Here is a 26,352-nt window from a genome sequence, read left to right as displayed (position 1 = left end):
GGGGCCAGCAGTGTGCTGTACATATCTTCCTGAAAACATCACCGCACCCGGCCTCTGTAGCCCTCAGGTCTGATGTAAGCAGCGGGCTGGCTACTATCAGAATGCCTTGATGGGTGGGCGTTCCTAGGCAGGCTGTATATGGCATGCACAGATGATCCTGAGCCTCCATGATTAAAACTGAAATCCAATGAATGAAAAGGGGGTCCAGGGACAGTCAGACTGGGGCTGAAAGAGCTAGATGATGCTGGGCGTCCTCCAGCCAGGAAATGAGGCGGGGCTCTATCTGACTTGCTGCAGCTTCTAATGCACATTGTGAGAAGCTCCGAGTGTGCAGTGAAATCGGAGGAAGTCATTTCAGTCCAGGAGAGCTGCCGGTATACCTGTGCAAGACTGAGGGGAGGCCGGTGGTCCGATTTGTTGATTGTCATCGAATTGAAATCGGATTACTGCCAACAAAGGGGTTAATCTCAGTAGCAGAGATCTAATTGCCAGTACAGCCCTGGGCAGCATTGCTAAATCATCTTCTTATAATAAAGTCCCTCCTTTACTGGGATAACAACAACTGCCGCTTCTGGGCTCCATCATGTGACCTAGAGCCTGGGTGAGGATCACACGGCTTACCAGGGGGACTTGTGGATGTTTAACCTCATTGAAGACTGCAGAGGGTCTATTCTATTTCAGTAGAACTCTGGTCTGCTTGCTGTGAGATTAGAAAAAAAAGAAAATAAACAAAAATAAATACACCGGAAAAAAAAAAAAAATAAATGGAAGAAAACAAATAAATTAAAATATATTAGGGGAAAAAAGAAAATAAACAAAAAGAAATACACCAAACAAAAAAAAAAGAAAATAATAAGAAATGCACCAGGAAAAAAAAAAGAAAATAAATAGAAGAAAACAAATAAATAAAATACACAGGTGAAAAAAAAAATACATTGGGGGAAAAAGAAAATAAAAAGAAATACACCAAACCAAAAAAGAAAATAAAAAGAAATGCACCAGTAAAAAAAAAAAAAAAAAACAAAATAAATAAAAAAAAATACACAGGTGAAAAAAAAGAAAAAAAAAAAAACACAAAAAGAAATACACAGAAAAAAAATACACGAGGGGGGGGGGGGGAAGAAAATAAACAAAAAGAAATAGACCAAAAAAAAAAAAAAGAAAATAAAAAGCACCCGGGAAAAAAAATAAAAATAAATAGAAAAAATAAATAAAATACACAGGTGAAACAAAGAGAAAAAAATACACGGGAGGAAAAAAGAAAATAAAGAAATAGACCAAAAAATAAAATAAAAAGAAATGCATGGGGGGGCAAAGAAAATAAATGGGAAAAAAAAATACACAGATGAAAAAAAAGAGAAAAAAAAAACACAAAGAAATCCACGGAGGAAAAAATAAAATAAACAAAAAAAAAGAAATACACCAGGGAAAAAAAAAAAAAAATGAAATACACAGGGGGAAAAAAATAAATCACAAAAAGAAATACACAGAAAAAAAAAGAAACAAAACACACAGGGAAAAAAATAAAAAACAGAAATACACAAAAAAAAAAAAACACAGAAAAGATAAAGAAATACATTTTTTTTTTTTTTTTTTTTTAACACACCCTGTTGTGTGTCCCAGGTAAAGGTGTGATAAAGCGCCATCGCTAGGTAGGAAGCAGAGCCTGCATGTGTAATGAACAAATATGGCCGCTCCCGGGGACATCTAGAATGATACAAGTTGCTCAGACCTTTTTTTTTATTTTTATTTTTTTTTGTTTTGCACCTTAACATTTTTTATTAATTTTTTTTGAAGCTGATCTCTTTTTTATATATGTGTTTAAAATGGATTAGGAGCCCCCCTTTAGGAGCAGCATGTAGGTAAGCTATAGATGACACGTCAGGGTGGTGCAGCGGAGCACTCGGCGCTCTATAGGTCCCGGCAGTGCCGTAGCCCATATAGGGCTGTGTAGGGTGATGTGTGGGAACAGGCAGCGTGCCCGGGACGTGCTCAGACAGCAGCCTGTAGCAGAGGGAGGTGGAGGCTGTACAGGGTGGAGGACGCGCTCTGCCTTCCCTTCCATCCCTCACACTTCCATGTGTCCACAGCACCCCCATCAGCACCACCACCGCCTCTGCCCAAGAGCTGACACTCCTCCCCATGGAGCAGGACAGCTGGTGTTACATCGATGACCTGATCCTGCAGGGCCAAGGTAGGCAGCTGCGTCGTGTATATACTGTACATATAGCAATCCCAGAACGCGTCCCAGAGGACGGCGGTGTGTACGGAGGAGCGCGGCAGCAGAGTTCAATAAAACCATTAATGATCCCCATTACTCACCAATTAATGATGGAGCCAAATCGGGGAGCAGGTTCCCCCCCTCGGGGTCTGGCAAGTGCTTGTAAACTATTTCCATAGCTTAGTCACACTGAGCGGAGCTCTCTTCAGGGAATTTGGAAGCTTTTTTTTTTTTTTTTTTTATTAATTTTTTTATTTTATTTTTTTTAAACGCAGATGTGCGATTTACGAATCTTTTTTTTTTTTTTTTTTTATTTATTTATGCGTTTTTAAACTCTGGTGTTTTTGTTTTGAGGGAGGTGAAGAACAGTTCAGGTTCACAAACACATTAAATCTTCCACTGACAGGCACTATTAATGAATCTAGGGCCAAGGATGCACAACAGGGCATGTGAAAAAAAAAAAATAGTATTTTTATCTGCGTTTTTTTTTTTTTTTTTTAAATTTTACTTTGTATTTTTCTGGGTATTTCTTCTTTTTCTGTGTGTATTTTTTTTCTTTTTTGTGTATTTCTTTTTGTTTTTCTTTACTTTTTTCCTTGTGTATTTTTTTTTCTTTTTTGTGTATTTCTTTTTGTTTGTTGTTTTTTCCCTGTGTATTTTTTTTTTGTGTATTTCTTTGTGTTTTCAAATTTTTCTGTGTATTTTTTGTGTATTTCTTTTTGTGTTTTCTTTTCTTTTCCCTGTGTATTTTCTTTTTTTTTTTTTTTTTTTTGTGTATTTCTTTGTGTTTTCTTTAATTTTTCTGTGTATTTTTTGTGTGTTTCTCTTTGTGTTTTTTCTTTTCCCTGTGTATTTTTTTTCTTTTCTATGTTTCCTTGTGTATTTTTTTTTCTGTGTATTTCTTTGTGTTTTCTTTAATTTTTCTGTGTATTTTTTGTGTGTTTCTCTTTGTGTTTTTTCTTTTCCCTGTGTATTTTTTTTCTTTTCTTTTCTATGTTTCCTTGTGTATTTTTTTTTCTGTGTATTTCTTTGTGTTTTCTTTCATTTTTCTCTGTGTATTTTTTTTGCATTTATTTTTGTTTTCTTCTTTTTTTTTTTTTTTTTTCCCTGTTATTTTTTTTTATTTTGTGTGTGTATTTCTTTGTGCTTTTTATTTTATTTTTTTCCCTGTGTATGTTTTTTTTCTTTTTTTTTGTGTATTTCTTTGTGCTTTTATTTTCTTTTTGTCCCTGTTGTGTTTTTTTTTTTTTTTTTTTTTTTTTTTTTTCTTTTGTGGTTCTTGTTTATTTTTTTTTCCTGGGGGTTGTTGGGTTTTTTTTTTTTTTTTCTTAAGCAATTAAGGGATAGAGAAGTGAAGGCCACAACAGAAAGGTGCGAACTCCCTCTTTTGAGCGTTAGTGCTAGTAGGTAAATTGCCAAAAATGTGCAAGCAATGGTTTAAATGGGGGAGGGTTCATGGTAGAATGATGGGATAGGTTTAGTCATATTGGATTGCCCGGCCCCTGCTATGACAAAGGGCCCTCAGCCGCCTGGCCATTAATCTGTAATAGGCGATGTCGGTGAGTCTCATCTGTACATACGGCAGAAAAAAGTAATTTTATATAAAATGTAACAATTTTCTTATGCATTTGGATCTAAACCAATCCGGGTTATCGTTTTATTATTGGTGGGGAGGCCCTTTGGGATCGGACCGGGCTTTGTTGATGCCACCCTGACATGGAATTGCCCGCCACATATTATGAAGCGTCATCATTGAAATGTCCCCTCCTGTAAATTGGATGGTGCAGCCCTTCTGAGCAGTGGAAACGTTCTACTTCCCATTTTTGGGGTATCACTTCTTAAAAAGAGAAAAGAAATTGGCACCCTGATTTACCGCAATGAAAATTTTCCATCTCCAGTCACCCTGGTTCTCCAAGGTTCCCGTCTGATCAGTGATGGTCAGTGTCTTGCCATGTACAAAGAGCCTTCTGCATCTACAGGAACTTTGAGGGATTCTTCTCCTTTCTGTATCGCTGCCACCATCCATGGCGCTGTAATTTGCGTCCCATCTCCAGGCGTTGTAATGCACACAGTGACGTATAATAACGCTACTTTTAGCTGGCCATACATGGTGCAACCTTCCGTAGATCTACCAATACCTATGTAGTGTAAGGGCCTGTGCGATTTGGATGCAGATTGATTGATTGGCTGTAGGACCTTTTTTATATTGGGTATTTTTGGAAAATTTAGGGGTTGTTGTTGTACAATCAGACTATAACATGAAGTAATGAGACATTTATCTGTAGGTTTAGGGTGGAGTATGTATTGGACCTTTTGGTGGAGCCTCTCTGCCCTCATCTGCCCCTCTGTGTGGATGTAGGTAGTCTTTTATCTCAGATGATGGATCGCTGTCCGATGAGCCCCCGTCATACCCCTCAGCCTTCTCCTGCTCACTCTGGCACCTCCTAGAATTTTGCTACCCTATCTGCCTATTTTACCCTGGATTCGGCTTTTCTCCTTCCTTGCTGCCTGTAAACACCTGTAGGATTTGCCCCGCTCCCGGTCACATGCCTTCATGCCCTCCTTTTTTCTCACACCAGGCTCCTCCCCTCCTAAGCTGTCTACATACATACCCATATAAAATTTGACTCCCTTCCAAATCCTATACCCGCTGACTTCCCATCCAGCATGGGCTCCTCTGCCTTCCTATGCTGCCTTCATATTCCTCTAGAATTTTCCCCAGTCACGCTGATTTGCCTTTCCACCTACTTTGGGCTCCACTGCCCTACCTATTTGCCCCACACACAGTCATACACCCATTGCCTTACCACCCCTCTCGGGCACCTCACTCCCCTCCTACCTACCCTGGGCTTCTGTGTTCAACCTATTTACCCCACTCCCAGTCACACCCATTGCCTTACCACCCCCCTCGGGCTCCTTACTCCCATCCTACCTACCCTGGGCTTCTGTGTTCAACCTATTTACCACACTCCCAGTCACACCCGTTGCCTTACCACCCCCCTCGGGCTCCTTACTCCCATCCTACCTACCCTGGGCTTCTGTGTTCAACCTATTTAACCCCACTCCCAGTCACACCGGTTGCCTTCGCACCCATCTCGGACTCCTCACTCCCCTCCTACCTACCCTGGGCTTCTGTGTTCAACCTATTTACCACACTCCCAGTCACACCTGTTGCCTTCGCACCCATCTCGGACTCCTCACTCCCCTCCTACCTACCCTGGGCTTTTGTGTTCAACCTATTTACCCCACTCCCAGTCACACCCATTGCCTTCGCACCCATCTCGGACTCCTCACTCCCCTCCTACCTACCCTGGGCTTTTGTGTTCAACCTATTTGCCCCACTCCCAGTCATATGCCCCCTTCCCTGCCATCCACGCTGGGCTACTCTGCCCTCCTATACTGCTGTCATACACCTGTAGAATTTTCCTCACTCTCAGTCACATACCTATTGCCTTCCCACCCACCTCGGGCTCCTCTGTCCTATCTGTTTGCCCCACTCCCAGTCATATACCCCCTGCCCTGCCATCCATGCTGGGCTCCTCTCCCCATCTCATTATTTCTTTCTTCACTCCTCTCCCCCTCTGTACTTTATACCCCTTTTAGAATTTGTCCCAGTCCCATACCCCCTGAACTAATCTCCCCACTCCTGGCTATTGTCCCCTCCTACTCTCCCTGTGCTTTTCTGCCCTCCTATGCTATCTATTTGTCCCCCCCCCTACCCCCTATCTTTACTGCTTACATATTTCTCTAGAATTTGCTCTACCCTTGCTCACATACCCCTTGCCCTCCGACCGACTCAAGGCTCCTCTTTTTCCTCTCACCCACTCTGGGCTCCTCTCTCCTCCCATACTATTATCTATTTGCCCGGCTCCCAGTCGCATACCCCCTGCCCTTCCATCTATCCCAGGCTCCTCTCCTCTTTGTTTCTCCCCTCGCTCCTTAGTACAAACATGCACACCGATTCTCCCATTTCCTAAAATAGTCAGGATTGTCGTCCTCCTCGGCTAGGGCTGGCGGGCATACGCGTCTAAATTCAAGAAGTTAAATGGAAAGGGGGGGGGGGTGGGGGGGATCACCTAGGTGTAGAGGGGGGAAATGGGTTTAGTAATGAATAATTCCGTATTGCTTGAGGGTGGAAATCTTTGCAAGCGGATAGGGATGATCCTCACGGTAGGGATGGCGATGACCTGCACAAAGGGGCAGAGAATGGCCTGCGCAATGGGGATGGTGATAACTTGCACAGCGGGGAAAGTGGTTTCTGTGGGATTGGGAATGGCTTACAAGCTGAGGATAACCTGTGCAATAGGGATGGAGATGATTTGCAGAGAGAGACAAGGTGGTCCTCCACATGGTTGGTAAGGGGGGGGGGGGTGGTCAGTGTGGTGGGAGATGAGGATGGCCTGTGTTCTGAGGGTGCGGATAACCGCACTGTCGGGATGGAGATTAACTATACTGAGACTGGGTGCTCCACATGGTGGGAAAGGGGGTGATCTGTGTGCTAAGGCTGACAGAACCTGTAAGGATAGAGATGATTTACACAGAGGACTGGGTGGTACAAAGAGGGTTGGGATAACCAGCACATTAGGGATGTAGATGACCTACATAGAGAAACAAAGGATGCCCTATGCAGTGGGAATAATGGAAATAACCTTGGCAGGGAAGAGGATGACTATGGGATGGTCAATAGCCTGGAGGAAAAGATAAGGATAACTTCAACAGGAAGGATCGAGATCTCCTGCAATGAGAGAGATGATGGGTGGCCCACATGGTGGGGAAGGGGGTGGCTGTGCCATGGTGAATAGCCTGTATGCAGAGGATGAAGCCTGCACAAAGTTATTAGTTGGTCCAGGGAGGGTGGGAATAACCAACCAGCATGTTGGGGATGGGCATGACCTACACAGAGGAATGGAGGATTGCCTGTGCAGTGGGGATGGCAATAACCCTAATGGCTGGGAAGTGGCTGTGTCATAGGGGATTAGCCTGCATGCAGAGGATAAGGATAGCCTGCACACAGAGAAAATGGGTGATCAACATGGTGGGGAAGGGGGGGGGGGTGCTATGTGTGCTGAGGATAACCTGCATGGAAGGAATGGAGATGACCTTGCACAAAAGGATGGCAGTGGCCTGCATGGTAGGGATTGAGATGGCAGTGGCCTGCATGGTAGGGATTGAGATGGCAGTGGCCTGCATGGTAGGGATTGAGATGGCAGTGGCCTGCATGGTAGGGATTGAGATGGCAGTGGCCTGCATGGTAGGGATTGAGATGGCAGTGGCCTGCATGGTAGGGATTGAGATGGCAGTGGCCTGCATGGTAGGGATGGAGATGGCAGTGGCCTGCATGGTAGGGATGGAGATGGCAGTGGTGGGATGGAGATGGCAGTGGCCTGCATAGTAGGGATGGAGATGGCAGTGGCCTGCATGGTAGGGATGGAGATGGCAGTGGCCTGCATGGCAGGGATGGAGATGGCAGTGGTTGGATGGAGATGGCAGTGGTGGGATGGAGATGGCAGTGGCCTGCATTGTAGGGATGGAGATGGCAGTGGTGGGATGGAGATGGCAGTGGCCTGCATGGTAGGGATGGAGATGGCAGTGGTTGGATGGAGATGGCAGTGGTGGGATGGAGATGGCAGTGGCCTGCATGGTAGGGATGGAGATGGCAGTGGTTGGATGGAGATGGCAGTGGTGGGATGGAGATGGCAGTGGCCTGCATGGCAGGGATGGAGATGGCAGTGGTAGGGATGGAGATGGCAGTGGTGGGATGGAGATGGCAGTGGCCTGCATGGTGACAATAAGAAGTGATGAGCTGCAGATCCCTACAATTTGCTTTTTTGGCTCACTAAAGCGGAACTTTAGCAAGGCTTCTATATCTAATTAATGTAGGTGTTTCTCTCCAGTAATCCATGGTCCACCCTATTCGTTTTTAACCTCCCATGACTTGGGGTCCTCCTAACCTCCTTGTATTGTAACTGTACTCTATGGTCTTCCTTTATATTGTAAAGCGCTGAGCAAACTGTTGGCGTATATAAATCCTGTATTATAATTCTATTTTAAATGATTTTCTGTAACCAGCAAACCATTCCGATGTCTATTCCCAGCATCCATGGGCAGGGAGTTGAGTTTTCCCAGCATCCTCCACTCTCCCCTCTTATAGCTGGCAGGCTGTGCCCGCTTCCTACTGGGATGGCCAATCTCGGTTTTTGCACTGCTTTTTCATTTTGATTTTGGAGTGAATGGAAACCACTTTCACTGTTTAGAGATTTACTAGAAGTAAACAAAACCGATTTCCAAAGAAATTCTTCTAGTGTGTGGGCAGCTTTAGTTTGATAAGAAATCAGTGGCGTGTTTTTATTGATGACAAAGAAAACAAACCCGCATTTCCCTTGAGATGAAGCAGACTTTCCCCTGTCACACCTTTCGATAGAATCTGCTTCGCCATGCACTATGGGAAATTCCACTGGTCATTGATCTGTAATTGGAGAAGGTTATGGGTGATTGGGAGCCAGATGTTCTGATTTTTCCAGACGTCCTGCAGTATCTCTTACCACTTTATCCATCTCCTTCCCCCAAAGTGATATCTGGATGGTGGCAGGGCACTCAGTATATGGCTTATTATAATATTATTATTATTATTATATAGTATTTATATAGCACCGACAGTTTACGCAGCACTTTACAACTTGAGGGTAGACAGTACAAATACAATACATTTTAATACAGTAGGAATCAGAGGGCCCTGTTCGTTAGAGCTTACAATCTAAGACTTATGTCATCCATGCATTAAAAAGGGTTCTCCGTGTATATTTCCTACTAAACACCCCTGACTCTCCACCAGGGCATATGGAGGTGATTGCTCAATTCACAATAACTTCACAAGAACTTTCCCTACTAATTCCCCTTTCTCACTGACCAGGCTACACTGCCCAAAGTCCTTTGTTAGTGACCCCCCTTCCCCATAGGTTTGTCTTCCATTAGTGTCCTTAATTGCCACCAATTATTTGCGCTCATTTGTTTACTCTTTTTGGTATCCTTTACTGGTGACTGGCCATTGGTGTCCTTTAATTGGTGGTGCTCATTGGTGGTCTTTGGTAATCTTTACTGATGACTGGCAATTTATGTCCTCCATTGGTGACCTGCAATAGTGTCTTTAATTGGTGGTACTCATTGGTGTCGTCCTTTTTTTTTTTTTTTTTTTTTTTTTTTTTTGGTATCTCCTACTGATGACTGGCCATTGGTGTCCTCCATTGGTGACCTGCAATAGTGCCCTTAATTGGTGGCGCTCATTGGTGGTCTTTGGTAATCTTTACTGATGACTGGAAATGTATGTCCTCCATTGGTGACCTGCAATAGTGTCTTTAATTGGTGGTACTCATTGGTGTCGTCCTTTTTTTGGTATCTCCTACTGATGACTGGCCATTGGTGTCCCTAATTGGTGGCACTAATTGGTGTCTTCCTTTAAAATCCTTTACTGATGACTGGCCACTGGTGTCCTCCATTGGTAACCTGCCATAGTGTCCTTAATTGGTGGCGCTCATTGGGTGTCTCCCTTTTTGGTATCGCTTACTGATGACTGGCCATTGGCATCCTTAATAGGTGGCACTCATTTGGTTTCGTCCTTTGATATCCTTTTCTGGTGACCAGACATTGGTGTTCTTAATTTGTGACCTGCAATAGTGTCCTTAATTGGTGGTGCTCTTTGGTGTACACCTTTTGGTATTCTTTACTGGTGACCGGCTATTGGTGTCTTTGGTAATCTTTACTTATGACTGGCCATTGGTGTCCTTCATTGGTGACCTGCAATAGTGCCCTTTAATTGGTGTTGCTCATTGATGTCTTCCTTTTTGGTATCTCCTACTGATGACTGGCCATTGGTGTTCCTAATTGGTGGCACTCATTGGGGTCTTCCTTTTGGTATCCTTTACTGATGACTGGCCATTGGTGTCCTCCTCCATTGGTGACCTGCAATAGTGCCCTTAATTGGTGGCGCTCATTGGTGTCTTCCTTTTTTACTATCTCCTACTGATGACTGGCCACTGGTGTCCCTAATTGGTGGCACTCATTGATGTCTTCCTTTTTGGTATCCTTTACTGATGACTGGCCATTGTTGTCCTCCATTGGAGACCTGCAATAGTGCCCTTTAATTGGTGGCGCTCATTGGTGTCTTCCTTTTTACTATCTCCTACTGATGACTGGCCATTGGTGTTCCTAATTGGTGGCACTCATTGGGGTCTTCCTTTTGGTATCCTTTACTGATGACTGGCCATTGGTGTCCTCCTCCATTGGTGACCTGCAATAGTGCCCTTAATTGGTGGCGCTCATTGGTGTCTTCCTTTTTGGTATCGCTTACTGATGACTGGCCATTGGCATCCTTAATTGCTGCCACTTGTTGGTGTACTCCTTTTGATATCCTTTACTGGTAACTGGCCTCTGGTGTCCTCCATTGGTGACCTTCCATAGTGTCCCCAATTGGTGGTGCTCATTGGCGTCTTCCTTTTTGGTATCCTTTTACTGATAACTGGCTATTGGTGTCCTCCATTGGTGACCTTCCATAGTGTCCTTAATTGGCGCCAATCATTGATGTCCTTTTTGGTATCCCTTTTCTTTTCTTATGACTACCCATTGGCGTCATCCACCACTGGTCCCCATTACTGTCCCAAGCTAGGCCTCAATATCAGAATTTAGGATGGGTGGTTTTGGGTCTCCAACATTATATTTCCACCATACACAGGCTAAACCTTCTCATTTCTCAGGGAAAGAAGACAATGGTTTGTATGTTGCACATGTGGCAGGCCTATCGTTATCAAAACCCATCAGAGGATGTTCAGGCTTGACAGCCACACATGTTAAAGCTCATTACACACGATACAATCTGATTTTTACATTCCACAAATGCTTGGTGGTGAGGTTGTAAGTTGGCCACACACACTACAATATTCTTTAGGCTGCCCATACATTAAACAATCTGTGCAATCTCTGTAAAATTGCATTTTGAGTTGCCAAAAAAACGTTATAATGTGAGGACATACCTACACTATGTCTATTCAGTTAATATCGTCCAGGATTACCGCTTCCAAAAATTGATTTGCAAAATCGTCAGAAGATATTGTGACCAGCTTGTGATTGGAGCCATTCACGAGATATCTTCCCTCAAGGACCTTAAGCCCTTTTGGCTGACCATACCGTCTGGTTGTACAATCTCTGTACAGACTTTAGATCTACCATTACCTATGTAATCTATCCAATCAAACAGATTGAAGGATCTGAAGGAGATTGTACAATCAGACTGGGAACATGTAGTGAGCTTTAGACCGTCTTGGTGAAGCAGATCCTGCAGGGATCTCACACTGTGGACACAAGTTGTACAGATTTATTGGGTGAATGTTTTTATTCAGGGTATTGTACAATCTTTAAATCTATTATCAGCTGTGTAGTATAGGGGTCTTCTGGTTGTATTGATCCGCCGCTGTTTGTACAGGCGGGGGGAGGGTGTGTGTGGATAAGGGGGGGTGTACGGTGACAAGTTGGATCTCGGTTGGTGGTCCAGTGTGGGGGGGCCCCCCCTGTATCATGTGACGGTAGACTGTACCCGGACTGGGGGGTCTTGTTGTCCAGTTGGGGGTCGGTGTGTCAGATTGTGTGTCCGTCATGTTAGATTAGCTCCTAATTCCAGGCGGATTCGGAGTGTGACACCTGACGCTGCGCTGATATTTATATCCCGCTGATCCCCCTCCGCTCCACCCCGGGCTCTCCGCAGACGCAGCGTACACACACAGCACCCTCTGCTCTGCCCGTCGATCCCAGCCGAGCCCTCTCATGAAGATCGTTCCAGGTAGGGTGACCCCCCATCTCTGGGTGCCCATGGACATGAGGGAGGGTGGGCAGCTTATTTTTGGAAGGGATATTCCTGGACGATGGTCCCGACCGGTTCCCGCCAGCTGGGCTGTTTCTGGTACACAGGGGGCTGCAGAGACTGGTGGGGGGGGGGGGGGGGGGCGGCTGTTTGGGTGTTTGTGCTGTACTGTTTGTGGTGTGATTTATTAGGGGGGGTGACGGAAAATGGCGGAGTTCTGTTTGTGGTGTCGCCAGACTGTCCGACTCCGGTCTGTATACATCACCTTCTATATTTATACCCAATGACGAGTCTGCTCAGAGCACCCCAATACCGGCCAAGTTTTCGTGCCGCGCTCCCCCCCTTAACGAAATGTTTACTGCTTGTTATCTCTATACAGAAATAGATCCACTGGACGGACTCCACCCCAAAGGGAATAATTCAGTTACAGGTGGAATCTGGTGGGCTTAGTTACTTTGGGGTCTCCAGTACGGAGATCTCCTGCCCACTTTAGGGTTTTGCACAGGAATGGTGGCAGAGCTCACTTTGGGGTGTCCATAACACCACCTTGGGGTCTCCAATGGGGATGGCAGCGGCAGAACCCACCTTGGGGCGTCCAGTGAGGGTGGCGACAGCAGAGCCACTTTCGAGTGCCCAGAGGACATGCTGATGGCAGAGCCCATTTTTTGGGTGCCCAGCGGTGATGGTGGCCCAGCAGAGCCCACTTTGGGGTGGACAGCGGTGGCAGAGCCCACCTTCGGATTCCCAGAAGGGAATGGCGGTGGCAGAGCCTACCTTGGGAATGCCCAGAGGGGATGGCGGCGGCAGAGCCCACCTTGGGGATGCCCAGAGGGCATGGCAGCGGGAGAGCAGACCTTGGCAATGCCCAGAGGGAATGGCAGCGGCAGAGCCCACCTTGGTAATGCCCAGAGGGGATGGCGGGGGCAGAGCCCACCTTGGGGGTGCCCAGAGGGGATGGCGGTGGCAGAGCCCACCTTGTGGGATTCCCAGAGGGGATAGTGGTGGCAGAGCCCACCTTGTGGGATTCCCAGAGGGGATGGTGGGGGCAGAGCCCACCTTGTGGGATTCCCAGAGGGGATGGCGGTGGCAGAGCCCACCTTGTGGGATTCCCAGAGGGGATGGTGGTGGCAGAGCCCACCTTGTGGGATTCCCAGAGGGGATGGTGGGGGCAGAGCCCACCTTGGGGGTGCCCTGTGAGGATGGCGTCAGAGCAGAGAACTCCCATCATTAAAATATAGCCCAGGGTCCCCCAAACACTAGAATACCAGTTCAGGGTGGAGTGACTTTTTTAAGGGTCTGTAAACCTAAAAAGATTTTTATTATCTGTATTTTTGGGCGGCTTCCTCACCCGTCCCCACCATTAAATGAACAGGGCACACAGAGACCCAAAAGAGTTGTCTGTTCATGGAAAGCCTGACTCGGCATGTATTCCCATCCATCATCTTGTCTGTGGCTGTACCAGCAACCAATCACAGTTCAGCTTTGAGGAGTTGCTGCTGATTTGCTGCTCTGGGTGAAGCTGCTCCTTGCACCATTTTATTATGTGTAATAATAATGCGGTGAATCTAACATTTCATCGAACATCCATTGCAGGTGAATCTTCCAGGTGCATGTGCTTTTTTTAATGAGAATGCTGGATTCGCCACCAGTGAATGTATGAAAGTCACATTTGTTGCTTTTTTAGGACCTGCCGACCAGCAGGACGCACGTTTTCAGTTCTGGGTGGACCAGGGTGGGCAGTAATTCTGGCTCCACCCAAAAAAAGAAATCCCTTTTTGGAGGAGGGAGCCTTTAAGGCCTCTTGCACTTGGGACACCTAAAATGCCACAATTTTTGGGCATTCGGGTGAGTTTTTTTATTTTTTACGAATTTATTTGCAGCTCATTGTTTTTTTTAATGGGCCTGTACACACAGGTGTTTAGCTGCTTCAGTAATCAAAAAAGTAAAAGTATTTTACGCATGTGCGCGCGTACGGGCACAGCAAGAAAAACTAGAAGAATCTTTCTGTGCATTTATTATACAGCCCATCCTCGAGGTTTTCTGCCACTTAGGTGACGTTCATACATCGGTGCCGTGTGCCAGTACTGTAAGTGGCGGGTCCAGTGAACCCGCAGCTGTCCCTCTCCGGGCTCTGTGGATCCATTACAACGATCAGATCTTCTCCCATCCCGGGGACCTTCCCCGAATTATCTTCCTGCTACAGGAGAAGGGGGATTCCGGGGGATGAGAGGGGAGATTCCTATGGGGGGGGATGGAGTATCACCTAAAAGTTTGTTTCCGTTAAGAGGGTGGAGCGTGTGGTGCCAAGTCAGGTCATGGCTTGCAAAATAGGTCTCCAATAACTCCAGCAGGGAGTAACTCAGCACAGGGATGGTGGGAACCCCTCATAATGGGCACAGCAGGTGTACAGACCCAGTAACTCGGCACAGGGATGGTGGAAACCCCTTTATAATGAGCACAGTGGGTGTACAGACCTGGGAACCCCTAATAATGGACAGAGCAGGTGTGCAGATGCGGAAACCCCTCATAATGGACACCAGGATTCTGGGAACCCCTTCATAATGGGCACAGCAGGTGTACAGGGATGGTGGGAACCCCTCATAATGGACACAGCAGTTGTACAGACCTTGGAACTCAGCACAGGGATGGTGGGAACCCCTAATAATGGACAGAGCAGGTGTACGGATTCTGGGAACCCCTTCGTAATGGGCACAGCAGGTGTACAGACTCAGTAACTCAGCACAGGGATGGTGGGAACCTATAATAATGGACAGAGCAGGTGTACGGATTCTGGGAACCCCTTCATAATGGGCACAGCAGGTGTACAGACCCAGTAACTCGGCACAGGGATGGTGGGAACCCCTCATAATGGGCACGGCAGGTGTACAGGGATGGTGAGAACCCCTCATAATGGGCACAGCAGGTGTACAGGGATGGAGAGAACCCCTCATAATGGGCACAGCAGATGTACAGGGATGGTGGGAACCCCTCATAATGGGCACAGCAGGTGTACAGGGATGGTGGGAACCCCTCATAATGGGCACAGCAGATGTACAGGGATGGTGGGAACCCCTCATAATGGGCACAGCAGGTGTACAGGGATGGTGGGAACCCCTCATAATGGGCACAGCAGGTGTACAGGGATGGTGGGAACCCCTCATAATGGGCACAGCAGATGTACAGGGATGGTGGGAACCCCTCATAATGGGCACAGCAGGTGTACAGGGATGGTGGGAACCCCTCATAATGGGCACAGCAGATGTACAGGGATGGAGAGAACCCCTCATAATGGGCACAGCAGATGTACAGGGATGGTGGGAACCCCTCATAATGGGCACAGCAGGTGTACAGGGATGGTGGGAACCCCTCATAATGGGCACAGCAGATGTACAGGGATGGTGGGAACCCCTCATAATGGGCACAGCAGGTGTACAGGGATGGTGGGAACCCCTCATAATGGGCACAGCAGATGTACAGGGATGGTGGGAACCCCTCATAATGGGCACAGCAGGTGTACAGGGATGGTGAGAACCCCTCATAATGGGCACAGCAGGTGTACAGACCCAGTAACTCAGCACAGGGATGGTGGTAACCTCTTATAATGGGTACAGCAGGTGTATAGACCCAGGAACTCAGCACGGGGATGGTGGGAACCCCTCATAATGGGCACAGCAGATGTAAAGACCCGGGAAATCAGCACAGGGATGGTGGGAACCCCTCATAATGGGCACAGCAGATGTAAAGACCCGGGAACTCAGCACAGGGATGGTGGGAACCCCTCCCTGGCACAGCAGGTGTACAGACCTGGGAACTCAGCACAGGGATGGTGGGAACCCCTCATAATGGGCACAGCAGATGTAAAGACCCGGGAACTCAGCACAGGGATGGTGGGAACCCCTCCCTGGCACAGCAGGTGTACAGACCTGGGAACTCAGCACAGGGACGGTGGTAACCTCTTATAATGGGCACATTAGGTGTACAGACCTGGGAACTCAGCACATGAATGGTGGGAACCATTAATTTCTCACCAATAAGTCTCAATGATAGAAAATAATGACACATCAGTTTTGGGTGGAGGGTCCTTTCAAAGAGTTCTGCGCTGTCAGTCCCCCTCCAGCTGTTCATTGGAGACCCCTGCAGGTCAGTATATGAAGTGCAGCGCTGGGATCAGGGTATCAGTCACACCGTGACATCTGCTGTGTCCCTGAGCTGTAGATTATCAGCCAATTATCAGGCTGTGTGTACTCTGTGTTAGCGGGTGTCCATGGAGAGGGCCTGGCACTGGGCTCTGCCAATTAACTGGATGGGCACAGATCTCTCCCCCTCCAGGTGACGTTGTCCTCTATGAATATAATACTAATTACAGCCAATTCCTATGCAGTTTACAGCTGAACTTACACAGCAGGCCGGAGTTCTTCTTTAGTTAAAGCCAATTCCACCCCTAAATTTATTATTTTAAATAAAGCCAAGAAGAGGCAGGATTTATCAGGTTTTTGTTTTCTTCTGTGACCCCAATCTGAAATGTTCCCTATCTTCCTGTCACGGTGACACAACAGGTCCTTATCTGACCCTTCCTGATTCCTACATAAGAGATGAATTTTGGAAGAAGAATGAATAAATATAATATACTTCTGCTTTTATTCTTCTGCTTTTATGGTTCCTCTCTAATCAACAGAATATTGATTTAATAGTTTTTTTTTATTTTTTTTTTTTTTTTATTAGACACCTTCTTTTTAAGCCCAGCGATGTAATCACTGGGTCTCTGTGCTTCTCTATGCAATGCAGGCAGATCATGGCTGGTGGGAGGAGACAGCAGGGTGCTGTACATAGCTTCTTGGAAACATCACAGCATCCTGCCTCCAGTACACCCTTTTAAGAGCTCCCTGATACAAACAGTGGGAGGGGTTATGCAAATATCAAAGTGCCTTGATGGGTGGGTGTCTGGGGGAGTGGGTGTTCCTAGGCTGGCTTTATTTGCATAGGTAACACCCACATGTAACATTGAGTCTCCATGATTGCAAGAACTGAAATCCAATGAATGACAGGGTCAGGCCAGAGGCAGTCAGGTCAAGGAAGAAGGAGCTAGATGATGCTGGATGTCTTCCAGCCATAAAATTAGGCAGGCTCTGTGGGATTTGCTGCACAAATTTCTGCTTGACCTCCCACTAGCTTCATGCGTAATGTGGACTCCGGTGGTGAGATCGCTGCATGGTGTTCCCAGCTTCACCCATCTGCTCTGACCATAAAGGCGATTGCAGCAGCAGGACTGAGACTCCCCTAGAGACCCCAAAAGACTTGAGAAACTGGAAGAAGATTCAACCCATCAGCCTCTGACCAACGTTTCACGGTTGGGTGAAGTGATCCTTCAATTCCCAGAATGTGCACACTGACTGGCATGGAGAAGGTCCAGTGTCTGGCTTGGGGGAATGTCCAGTGTCTGGCTTGGGGGAATGTCCAGTGTCTGGCTTGGGGGAATGTCCAGTGTCTGGCATGGGGAAGGTCCAGTGTCTGGCTTGGGGAAGGTCCAGTGTCTGGCATGGAGAAGGTCCAGTGTTTTGGCATGGGGAAGGTCCAGTGTCTGGCATGGAGAAGGTCCAGTGTTTTGGCATGGGGAAGGTCCAGTGTCTGGCATGGGGAAGGTCCAGTGTCTGGCTTGGGGGAAGGTCCAGTGTCTGGCTTGGGGGAAGGTCCAGTGTCTGGCTTGGGGGAAGGTCCAGTGTCTGGCTTGGGGGAAGGTCCAGTGTCTGGCTTGGGGGAAGGTCCAGTGTCTGGCTTGGGGGAATGTCCAGTGTCTGGCTAGGGAAAAGGTCCAGTGTCTGGCATGGAGAAGGTCCAGTGTCTGGCTTGGGGGAATGTCCAGTGTTTTGGCATGGGGAAGGTCCAGTGTTTTGGCATGGGGAAGGTCCAGTGTCTGGCATGGGGAAGGTCCAGTGTCTGGCTTGGGGGAAGGTCCAGTGTCTGGCTTGGGGGAAGGTCCAGTGTCTGGCTTGGGGGAAGGTCCAGTGTCTGGCTTGGGGGAAGGTCCAGTGTCTGGCTTGGGGGAAGGTCCAGTGTCTGGCTTGGGGGAATGTCCAGTGTCTGGCTAGGGAAAAGGTCCAGTGTCTGGCATGGAGAAGGTCCAGTGTCTGGCTTGGGGGAATGTCCAGTGTTTTGGCATGGGGAAGGTCCAGTGTCTGGCATGGGGAAGGTCCAGTGTCTGGCTTGGGGGAAGGTCCAGTGTCTGGCTTGGGGGAAGGTCCAGTGTCTGGCTTGGGGGAAGGTCCAGTGTCTGGCTTGGGGGAAGGTCCAGTGTCTGGCTTGGGGGAAGGTCCAGTGTCTGGCTTGGGGGAATGTCCAGTGTCTGGCTAGGGAAAAGGTCCAGTGTCTGGCATGGGGAAGGTCCAGTGTCTGGCATGGAGAAGGTCCAGTGTTTTGGCATGGAGAAGGTCCAGTGTCTGGCATGGGGAAGGTCCAGTGTTTTGGCATGGGGAAGGTCCAGTGTTTTGGCATGGGGAAGGTCCAGTGTCTGGCATGGAGAAGGTCCAGTGTTTTGGCATGGGGAAGGTCCAGTGTCTGGCATGGGGAAGGTCCAGTGTCTGGCTTGGGGAAGGTCCAGTGTCTGGCTTGGGGGAAGGTCCAGTGTCTGGCTTGGGGGAAGGTCCAGTGTCTGGCTTGGGGGAAGGTCCAGTGTCTGGCTTGGGGGAAGGTCCAGTGTCTGGCTTGGGGGAAGGTCCAGTGTCTGGCTTGGGAGAAGGTCCAGTGTCTGGCTTGGGAGAAGGTCCAGTGTCTGGCTTGGGAGAAGGTCCAGTGTCTGGCTTGGGAGAAGGTCCAGTGTTTTGGCATGGAGAAGGTCCAGTGTCTGGCATGGGGAAGGTCCAGTGTTTTGGCATGGAGAAGGTCCAGTGTCTGGCATGGGGAAGGTCCAGTGTTTTGGCATGGGGAAGGTCCAGTGTCTGGCTTGGGGAAGGTCCAGTGTCTGGCTTGGGGAAGGTCCAGTGTCTGGCTTGGGAGAAGGTCCAGTGTCTGGCTTGGGAGAAGGTCCAGTGTCTGGCATGGGGGAAGGTCCAGTGTCTGGCATGGGGGAAGGTCCAGTGTCTGGCATGGGGGAAGGTCCAGTGTCTGGCATGGGGGAAGGTCCAGTGTCTGGCATGGGGAAGGTCCAGTGTCTGGCATGGGGAAGGTCCAGTGTCTGGCTTGGGAGAAGGTCCGGTGTCTGGCTTGGGAGAAGGTCCGGTGTCTGGCATGGGGAAGGTCCGGTGTCTGGCTTTGGGGGGGGGGGGGGGGAGTCCGGTGTCTGGCATGGGGAATGTCCAGTTCCTGGCTCCTCTGGCAGTGACTAAAGCATACAACAATCGTCCTGTGTGAGTCACTGTCCGTTTTTGTGTTGCCATGGCAATCTTCTATCCTGAATCAGTGAGTAGTTAGTGATAAGCTTAGGGTGGAGTGATACAATGTATCCATTGTAGGTGGAGCCAGGTTTGGCAGCTCCTGGTGATTGGACGATTGCCAATGTTCTATTGGCCCTGTATCCACGCTGCCAAATTAAATGGCAGACACCAACTCGTCACCAATTTCCCGAATTCTCCGTTCCAACAATCTTACATTTTTTATTAGTTTTTCTTTCTATTAGAGGTATATATATATATATATATATATATATGTATAAATATTAATCTCACACACACTGCCTGGCCAAGAAAAGGTCACACGCTCCTAATATTTCGTTGGCTTTGATTACGGCACGCATTCGCTGTGGCATTGTACGATAAGCTTCTGCAATGTCACAAGATTTATTTCCGTCTAGTGTTGCCTTCATTTTTCACCAACATCTTGAGGATAAGTCCTGGACTCTGTGGTGGCCAATCCATGTGTGACAATGACGTCTCATCCTCCCTGAACCACTCTTTCAAGATGATGGAGATGGGACTGGATGGTTGGATGGATAGTGGGACGGATGGATGAGGGTGGTGGGACTGCATGGTTGGATGGATAGTGGGACGGATGGATGAGTGTGGTGGGACAGGATGGTTGGATGGATGGATAGATGAGAGTGATGAATGAATAGATGGGGGAGATGGGACTGGATGGTTGGATGGATAATACAACATCTTGTGTTGATGATTGGAGAGTCGGACCACTGTGCAAAGTCTTCTCCCGCACATCCCAAAGATTCTCAATGGGGATAAGTTCTGGTCTCTGTGGTGACCAATCCATGTGTGACAATGATGTCTCATGCTCCCTGAACCACTCTTTCAAGATGATGGAGATGGTTGGATGAGGGTGGTGGGATGGATGGATAAGGGTGGTGGGACAGGATGGTTGGATGGATAGATGAGAGTGATAAATGAATAGATGGGGGAGATGGGACTGCATGGTTGGATGGATAGTGGGACGGATAGATGAGGGTGGTGGGACTGGATGGTTGGATGGATAGAGGAGAGGGATGAATGAATAGATGGGGGAGATGGGACTGGATGGTTGGATGGATAGATGAGGGTGGTGGGACTGGATGGTTGGATGGATAGAGGAGAGGGATGAATGAATAGATGGGGGAGATGGGACTGGATGGTTGGATGGATAGTGGGACGGATAGATGAGGGTGGTGGGACTGGATGGTTGGATGGATAGAGGAGAGGGATGAATGAATAGATGGGGGAGATGGGACTGGATGGTTGGATGGATAGTGGGATGGATAGATGAGGGTGGTGGGACTGGATGGTTGGATGGATAGAGGAGAGGGATGAATGAATAGATGGGGGAGATGGGACTGGATGGTTGGATGGATAGTGGGACGGATAGATGAGGGTGGTGGGACTGGATGGTTGGATGGATGGATAGAGGAGAGGGATGAATGAATAGATGGGACTGCATGGTTGGATGGATAGTGGGACGGATAGATGAGGGTGGTGGGACTGGATGGTTGGATGGATAGAGGAGAGGGATGAATGAATAGATGGGGGAGATGGGACTGGATGGATAGTGGGACGGATAGATGAGGGTGGTGGGACTGGATGGTTGGATGGATGGATAGAGGAGAGGGATGAATGAATAGATGGGACTGCATGGTTGGATGGATAGTGGGACGGATAGATGAGGGTGGTGGGACTGCATGGTTGGATGGATAGAGGAGAGGGATGAATAAATAGATGGGGGAGATGGGACTGGATGGTTGGATGGATAGTACAACATCTTGTATTGATGATGGGAGAGTCGGACCACTGTGCAAAGTCTTCTCCATCACATCCCAAAGATTCTCAATGGGATAAGTTCTGGACTCTGTGGTGGCCAATCTGTGTGTGACAATGATGTCTCATCCTCCCTGAACCACTCTTTCACAATTTGAGCCCGATGAATCCTGGCATTGCCATCTTGGAATATTCCCGTCCCATCAGGGAAGAAAAAATCCACTGATGGAATAAACTGGTCATTCCGTATATTCAGGGAGTCAGCTGACCTCATTCTTGCTCATGCTTCGTTTATTTAGTTGCTTAGTTAATTCCAGGTGCAACTTTTTTTTTTTTTTTTTTTGGCTAGACTGTGTATATATACATATATGTGTGTGTATATAATATATTCCAGTGGAGTAAGCTGGAGAGGGAAGAACTCTCAAAGTTGTATCACAGACTGTTCTTCCTTCAGACTGGCTGATGAATGAGGTGGCAGGTGACACCTTGTCACACACAATCGAATGACCGCTGGCAGTGTCTGCTGAAAAATGAAGGGGAACAGGTGTCACTCTCTGACAGAACCTTTTAAACATGGCGCGGAATGTCTCTGCTTGTCACAAAGTGAGATTTAACCCCAAAACTGCTGGCTGAAATAATCAATAAAGGAGAGAAGCATTCACCTTCCCTGACCCAGTTGGTCAAGCGAGAGAGGAATTTACCCCCCCCCCCCCCCCAGGGTGCTCTGAACTGGGAAGTGACTGAACACCAGGCCTAGCAGGGGGTAACTGTCTGCGATGAATTATGGTGATGACCTCAATGGATGGATGTGGATGGTGGGAGAGCTGCAGGAGGGTGTTGGGCAGAGCTCCCAACTGTCTCTGATATTGAGGGACTGTCCCTGCAGTTCCTCTGTCCTTCTTTCCTCCTCATTTGTCCCTCATTTTTGTCTGATCTCTATAGTTGTATATAAAATGCACTACTTCTCTATCAAAAAGTTTTTCCCAGTGCTAAACCTTTCATCCAAATTCTAAATTTCTGCATCTGTAATATTTAAAAGCTAATATAAAGGAATAGTAGTGGTAAAATAAAAAGCACTTGTGGGTTTAACTAATCCTTTTTCTTACAATTTTCCTTTTGAGGGGGCGTGACTGGGTGTGTTCTATGCCTACATTCTTTTACTGATAGGTGTCCCTTGTTCCAATCTCAAAAAGTTGAGGGGTTTTGGTGTTGGGACAGGATTGACATATAGGTGAATGGATGGGATGTTGGGACAGATGCATGAAAGTGGTGGTACAGGATGAATAGATGGATGGATGAGGATAGTGGGATGGAATGGTGGGACAGGTGGATGAGAATGGCTGGACAGGATGGGTAGTGGGATGGATGGATGAAGGTAATGGGACAGGATGGTTGGATGGATGGTGGAACAGGATGAACAAATGGATGGATGAATGTGATGATGGGATGGATGAGGGAGATGGGACAGGATGGTGGGATGGATGGATGGATGAGGGTGGTGGGATGGATGGATGGAAGAGGGTGGTGGGACAGGATGCATGGATGAATGAGTGTGATGATGGGATGGATGAGGGTGGTGGGACAGGATGGTTGGATGGATAGTGGCACAGGACGAACAAATGGATGGATGAGGGTGATGGTGGGAAGGATGGATGAGGGTGGCGGGACTGGATGGATGGTGGGACAGGACAAACAAATGGATGGATGAGGGAGGTGGGACAGGATGGTTGGATGTATGAGGGAGATGGGACTGGATGGTTGGATGGATAGTGAGACGAATGGATGAGGGTGGTGGGGCAGGATGGTTGGATGGATGGATGAGTGATGGATAAATAGATGGGGGAGATGGGACTGGATGGTTGGATGGATAGTGGGACGGATGGATGAGGGTGGTGGAACAGGATGGTTGGATAGATTGTGGGACAGGACAAATGGATGGATGGATGGATGAGGGTGATGGTGGGAAGGATTAGGGAAATGGGACTGGATGCATGGATGGTGGAACAGGACAAACAAATGGATGGATGTTGGAATGGATGGATGAGGGTGTTGGGACAGGATGGATGGATGAGGGTGTTTGGGATGGATGGATGAGGGTGGTGATGGGATGGATGGTGGAATGGATGAGGATGAATAGATGAGAGATAGGACTGGATGGATAAGGGTGATGGTGGGATGGATGAGGGAGGTGGGACTGGATGGATGGTGGGACAGGATGAACAAATGGATGGAATGGAGGGAAGAATAGGATGGAAGGTAGTGAGACAGGATGGATGGATAGGTGGGATGGTGTAAAAAGATTTTTGGATGATGGCATGAACAGATGGATGGTGGGATGGATAGGAGCTGAATTTATGGATGGGACGGGTGGATGGATGTATTGCTGTCTCAGGGGTCATTTGTCGTCTTTCGGTTGCTCAGTTTGGCACTTCAGGGGTGTAAAAACTTTTAGAAGTTTATTTGTAGAGGAGATTCCAGAGTAAAAATAGATGGGAGAGAGGAGTGACTGAGGACCGAGGAGGAGATGCTGAGTGTGATAGTCTGCAGTGCTGGTGCCCCTCCTGTACTCTGTAGAGACCAGTTGGGGGGGGGGGGGTGGTGTACAGGAGGGGGGGGGGGTCACATGTACCCCAGATGGGACTTCTTAGTGGTTCCGATTACAACATCTACTACTTGTGATATATTTATCATACCCATTTAGAGTTTGGGTGATTCATATAAATCTGTATTTGTGAGGTTTTTGTTTTTTCCCACAAATTAGTGGTTACATCTAATAATTGTACCTTCATCGGGGGCATCTGAATTCAGGAGACCAGACACCACCAACACCCTTTAACAATGGGGTACACTATGATAGGGTAAAGGAACCCCCTGTGTGTAGAGGGTTGTAGGCTCTGCAGGGAGAGATGGTGGAGGAGGGGGGGGGGGTGGATATTGGGGATGGTAGTACAGTAGGAGGTAATAGTAAAGCAGGGTTGCAGGGAGGGATGGTAGGTACAGTATTAATGGTCTACAGGGTGGGGGTGGTGGAAGGGTAGGGGTGGATCATCAGGCAGGAATGGTGGGTACAGTAGTAGTAGTAGTAGTAGTGGTTTACAGGTGGAGGAAAGATCTGGCACATTCAGGCAGAGTAAGGGTGGATCCTCAAGCAGGGATGGTGGGTACAGAAGTAGTAGTGGTGTATAGGTGTAGGCAGGATGTGGGCACACTCAGACAGGATAGGGGTGGATCCTCAGGCAGGGAGGGTGGGTACAGTAGTAGTAGCGGTGTACTGGGCACACACTCTCAGGCAGGGTAGGGGTGGATCCTCAGGCAGGGATGATGGGTACAGTAGTAGTAGCGGTGTACTGGGCACACAATCTCAGGCAGGGTAGGGGTGGATCCTCTGGCAGGGATGGTGGGTACAGTAGTAGTAGCTGTGTACTGGGCACACAATCTCAGGCAGGGTAGGGGTGGATCCTCAGGCAGGGATGATGGGTACAGTAGTAGTAGCTGTGTACTGGGCACACCATCTCAGGCAGGGTAGGGGTGGATCCTCAGGCAAGGATGATGGGTACAGTAGTAGTAGCTGTGTACTGGGCACACAATCTCAGGCAGGGTAGGGGTGGATCCTCAGGCAGGGATGGTGGGTAGAGTAGTAGCGGTGTACTGGGCACACAATCTCAGGCAGGGTAGGAGTGGATTCTCAGGCAGGGATGATGGGTACAATAGTAGTAGCGGTGTACTGGGCACACAATCTCAGGCAGGGTAGGGGTGGATCCTCAGGCAGGGATGGTGGGTAGAGTAGTAGCAGCGGTGTACTGGGCACACAATCTCAGGCAGGGTAGGGGTGGATCCTCATGCAGGGATGATGGGTAGAGTAGTAGTAGCGGTGTACTGGGCACACAATCTCAGGCAGGGTAGGGGTGGATCCTCAGGCAGGGATGATGGGTAGAGTAGTAGCAGCGGTGTACTGGGCACACAATCTCAGGCAGGGTAGGGGTGGATCCTCAGGCAGGGTAGGGGTGGATCCTCAGGTAGGGATGATGGGTAGAGTAGTAGTAGCGGTGTACTGGGCACACAATCTCAGGCAGGGTAGGGGTGGATCCTCAGGCAGGGATGATGGGTAGAGTAGTAGTAGCGGTGTACTGGGCACACAATCTCAAGCAGGGTAGGGGTGGATCCTCAGGCAGGGATGATGGGTACAGTAGTAGTAGCGGTGTACTGGGAACACAATCTCAGGCAGGGTAGGGTGGATCCTCGGGCAGGGATGATGGGTACAGTAGTAGTAGCGGTGTACTGGGCACACAATCTCAGGCAGGGTAGGGGTGGATCCTCTGGCAGGGATGGTGGGTACAGTAGTAGTAGCGGTGTACTGGGCACACAATCACAGGCAGGGTAGGGGTGGATCCTCAGGCAGGGATGATGGGTACAGTAGTAGTAGCTGTGTACTGGGCACACCATCTCAGGCAGGGTAGGGGGTGGATCCTCAGGCAAGGATGATGGGTACAGTAGTAGTAGCTGTGTACTGGGCACACAATCTCAGGCAGGGTAGGGGTGGATCCTCAGGCAGGGATGGTGGGTAGAGTAGTAGTAGCGGTGTACTGGGCACACAATCTCAGGCAGGGATGGTGGGTAGAGTAGTAGTAGCAGGGTACTGGGCACACAATCTCAGGCAGGGATGGTGGGTAGAGTAGTAGTAGCGGTGTACTGGGCACACCATCTCAGGCAGGGTAGGGGTGGATCCTCAGGCAGGGATGATGGGTACAGTAGTAGTAACGGTGTACTGGGCACACAATCTCAGGCAGGGTAGGGGTGGATCCTCTGGCAGGGATGATGGGTACAGTAGTAGTAGCGGTGTACTGGGCACACAATCTCAGGCAGGGTAGGAGTGGATCCTCAGGCAGGGATGATGGGTACAGTAGTAGTAGCTGTGTACTGGGCACACAATCTCAGGCAGGGTAGGGGTGGATCCTCAGGCAGGGATGGTGAGTAGAGTAGTAGTAGTAGTGGTGTACTGGGCACACAATCTCAGGCAGGGATGATGGGTACAGTAGTAGTAGCGGTGTACTGGGCACACAATCTCAGGCAGGGATGATGGGTACAGTAGTAGTAGCTGTGTACTGGGCACACAATCTCAG

The 26,352-nt window shown here is 48.4% G+C and overlaps 1 protein-coding gene across 8 annotated transcripts in view; it reads left to right on the top strand.

Moving 5' to 3' along the window:
* Positions 1–26,352, top strand: part of PLEC (plectin) — a 392,819-nt gene that overhangs the window by 181,846 nt on the left and 184,621 nt on the right. The window contains exon 1 of one of the 8 annotated variants that reach the window (XM_082257381.1): positions 11,964–12,047. The exons of the other annotated variants lie outside the window; for them this stretch is intronic. Coding sequence (XP_082113507.1) covers positions 12,032–12,047 — 16 coding nt within the window. The 5' untranslated portion in view covers positions 11,964–12,031. Of the gene's footprint in view, positions 1–11,963; positions 12,048–26,352 lie in introns of those variants that run through there. 8 annotated transcript variants of the gene reach the window in all.

The sequence above is a fragment of the Pelophylax lessonae genome, assembly GCF_965119305.1.
Source record: "Pelophylax lessonae genome assembly, chromosome: 5".
Lineage (NCBI taxonomy): Eukaryota > Metazoa > Chordata > Amphibia > Anura > Ranidae > Pelophylax > Pelophylax lessonae.
This window is presented reverse-complemented; position numbering and strand designations above follow the sequence as displayed.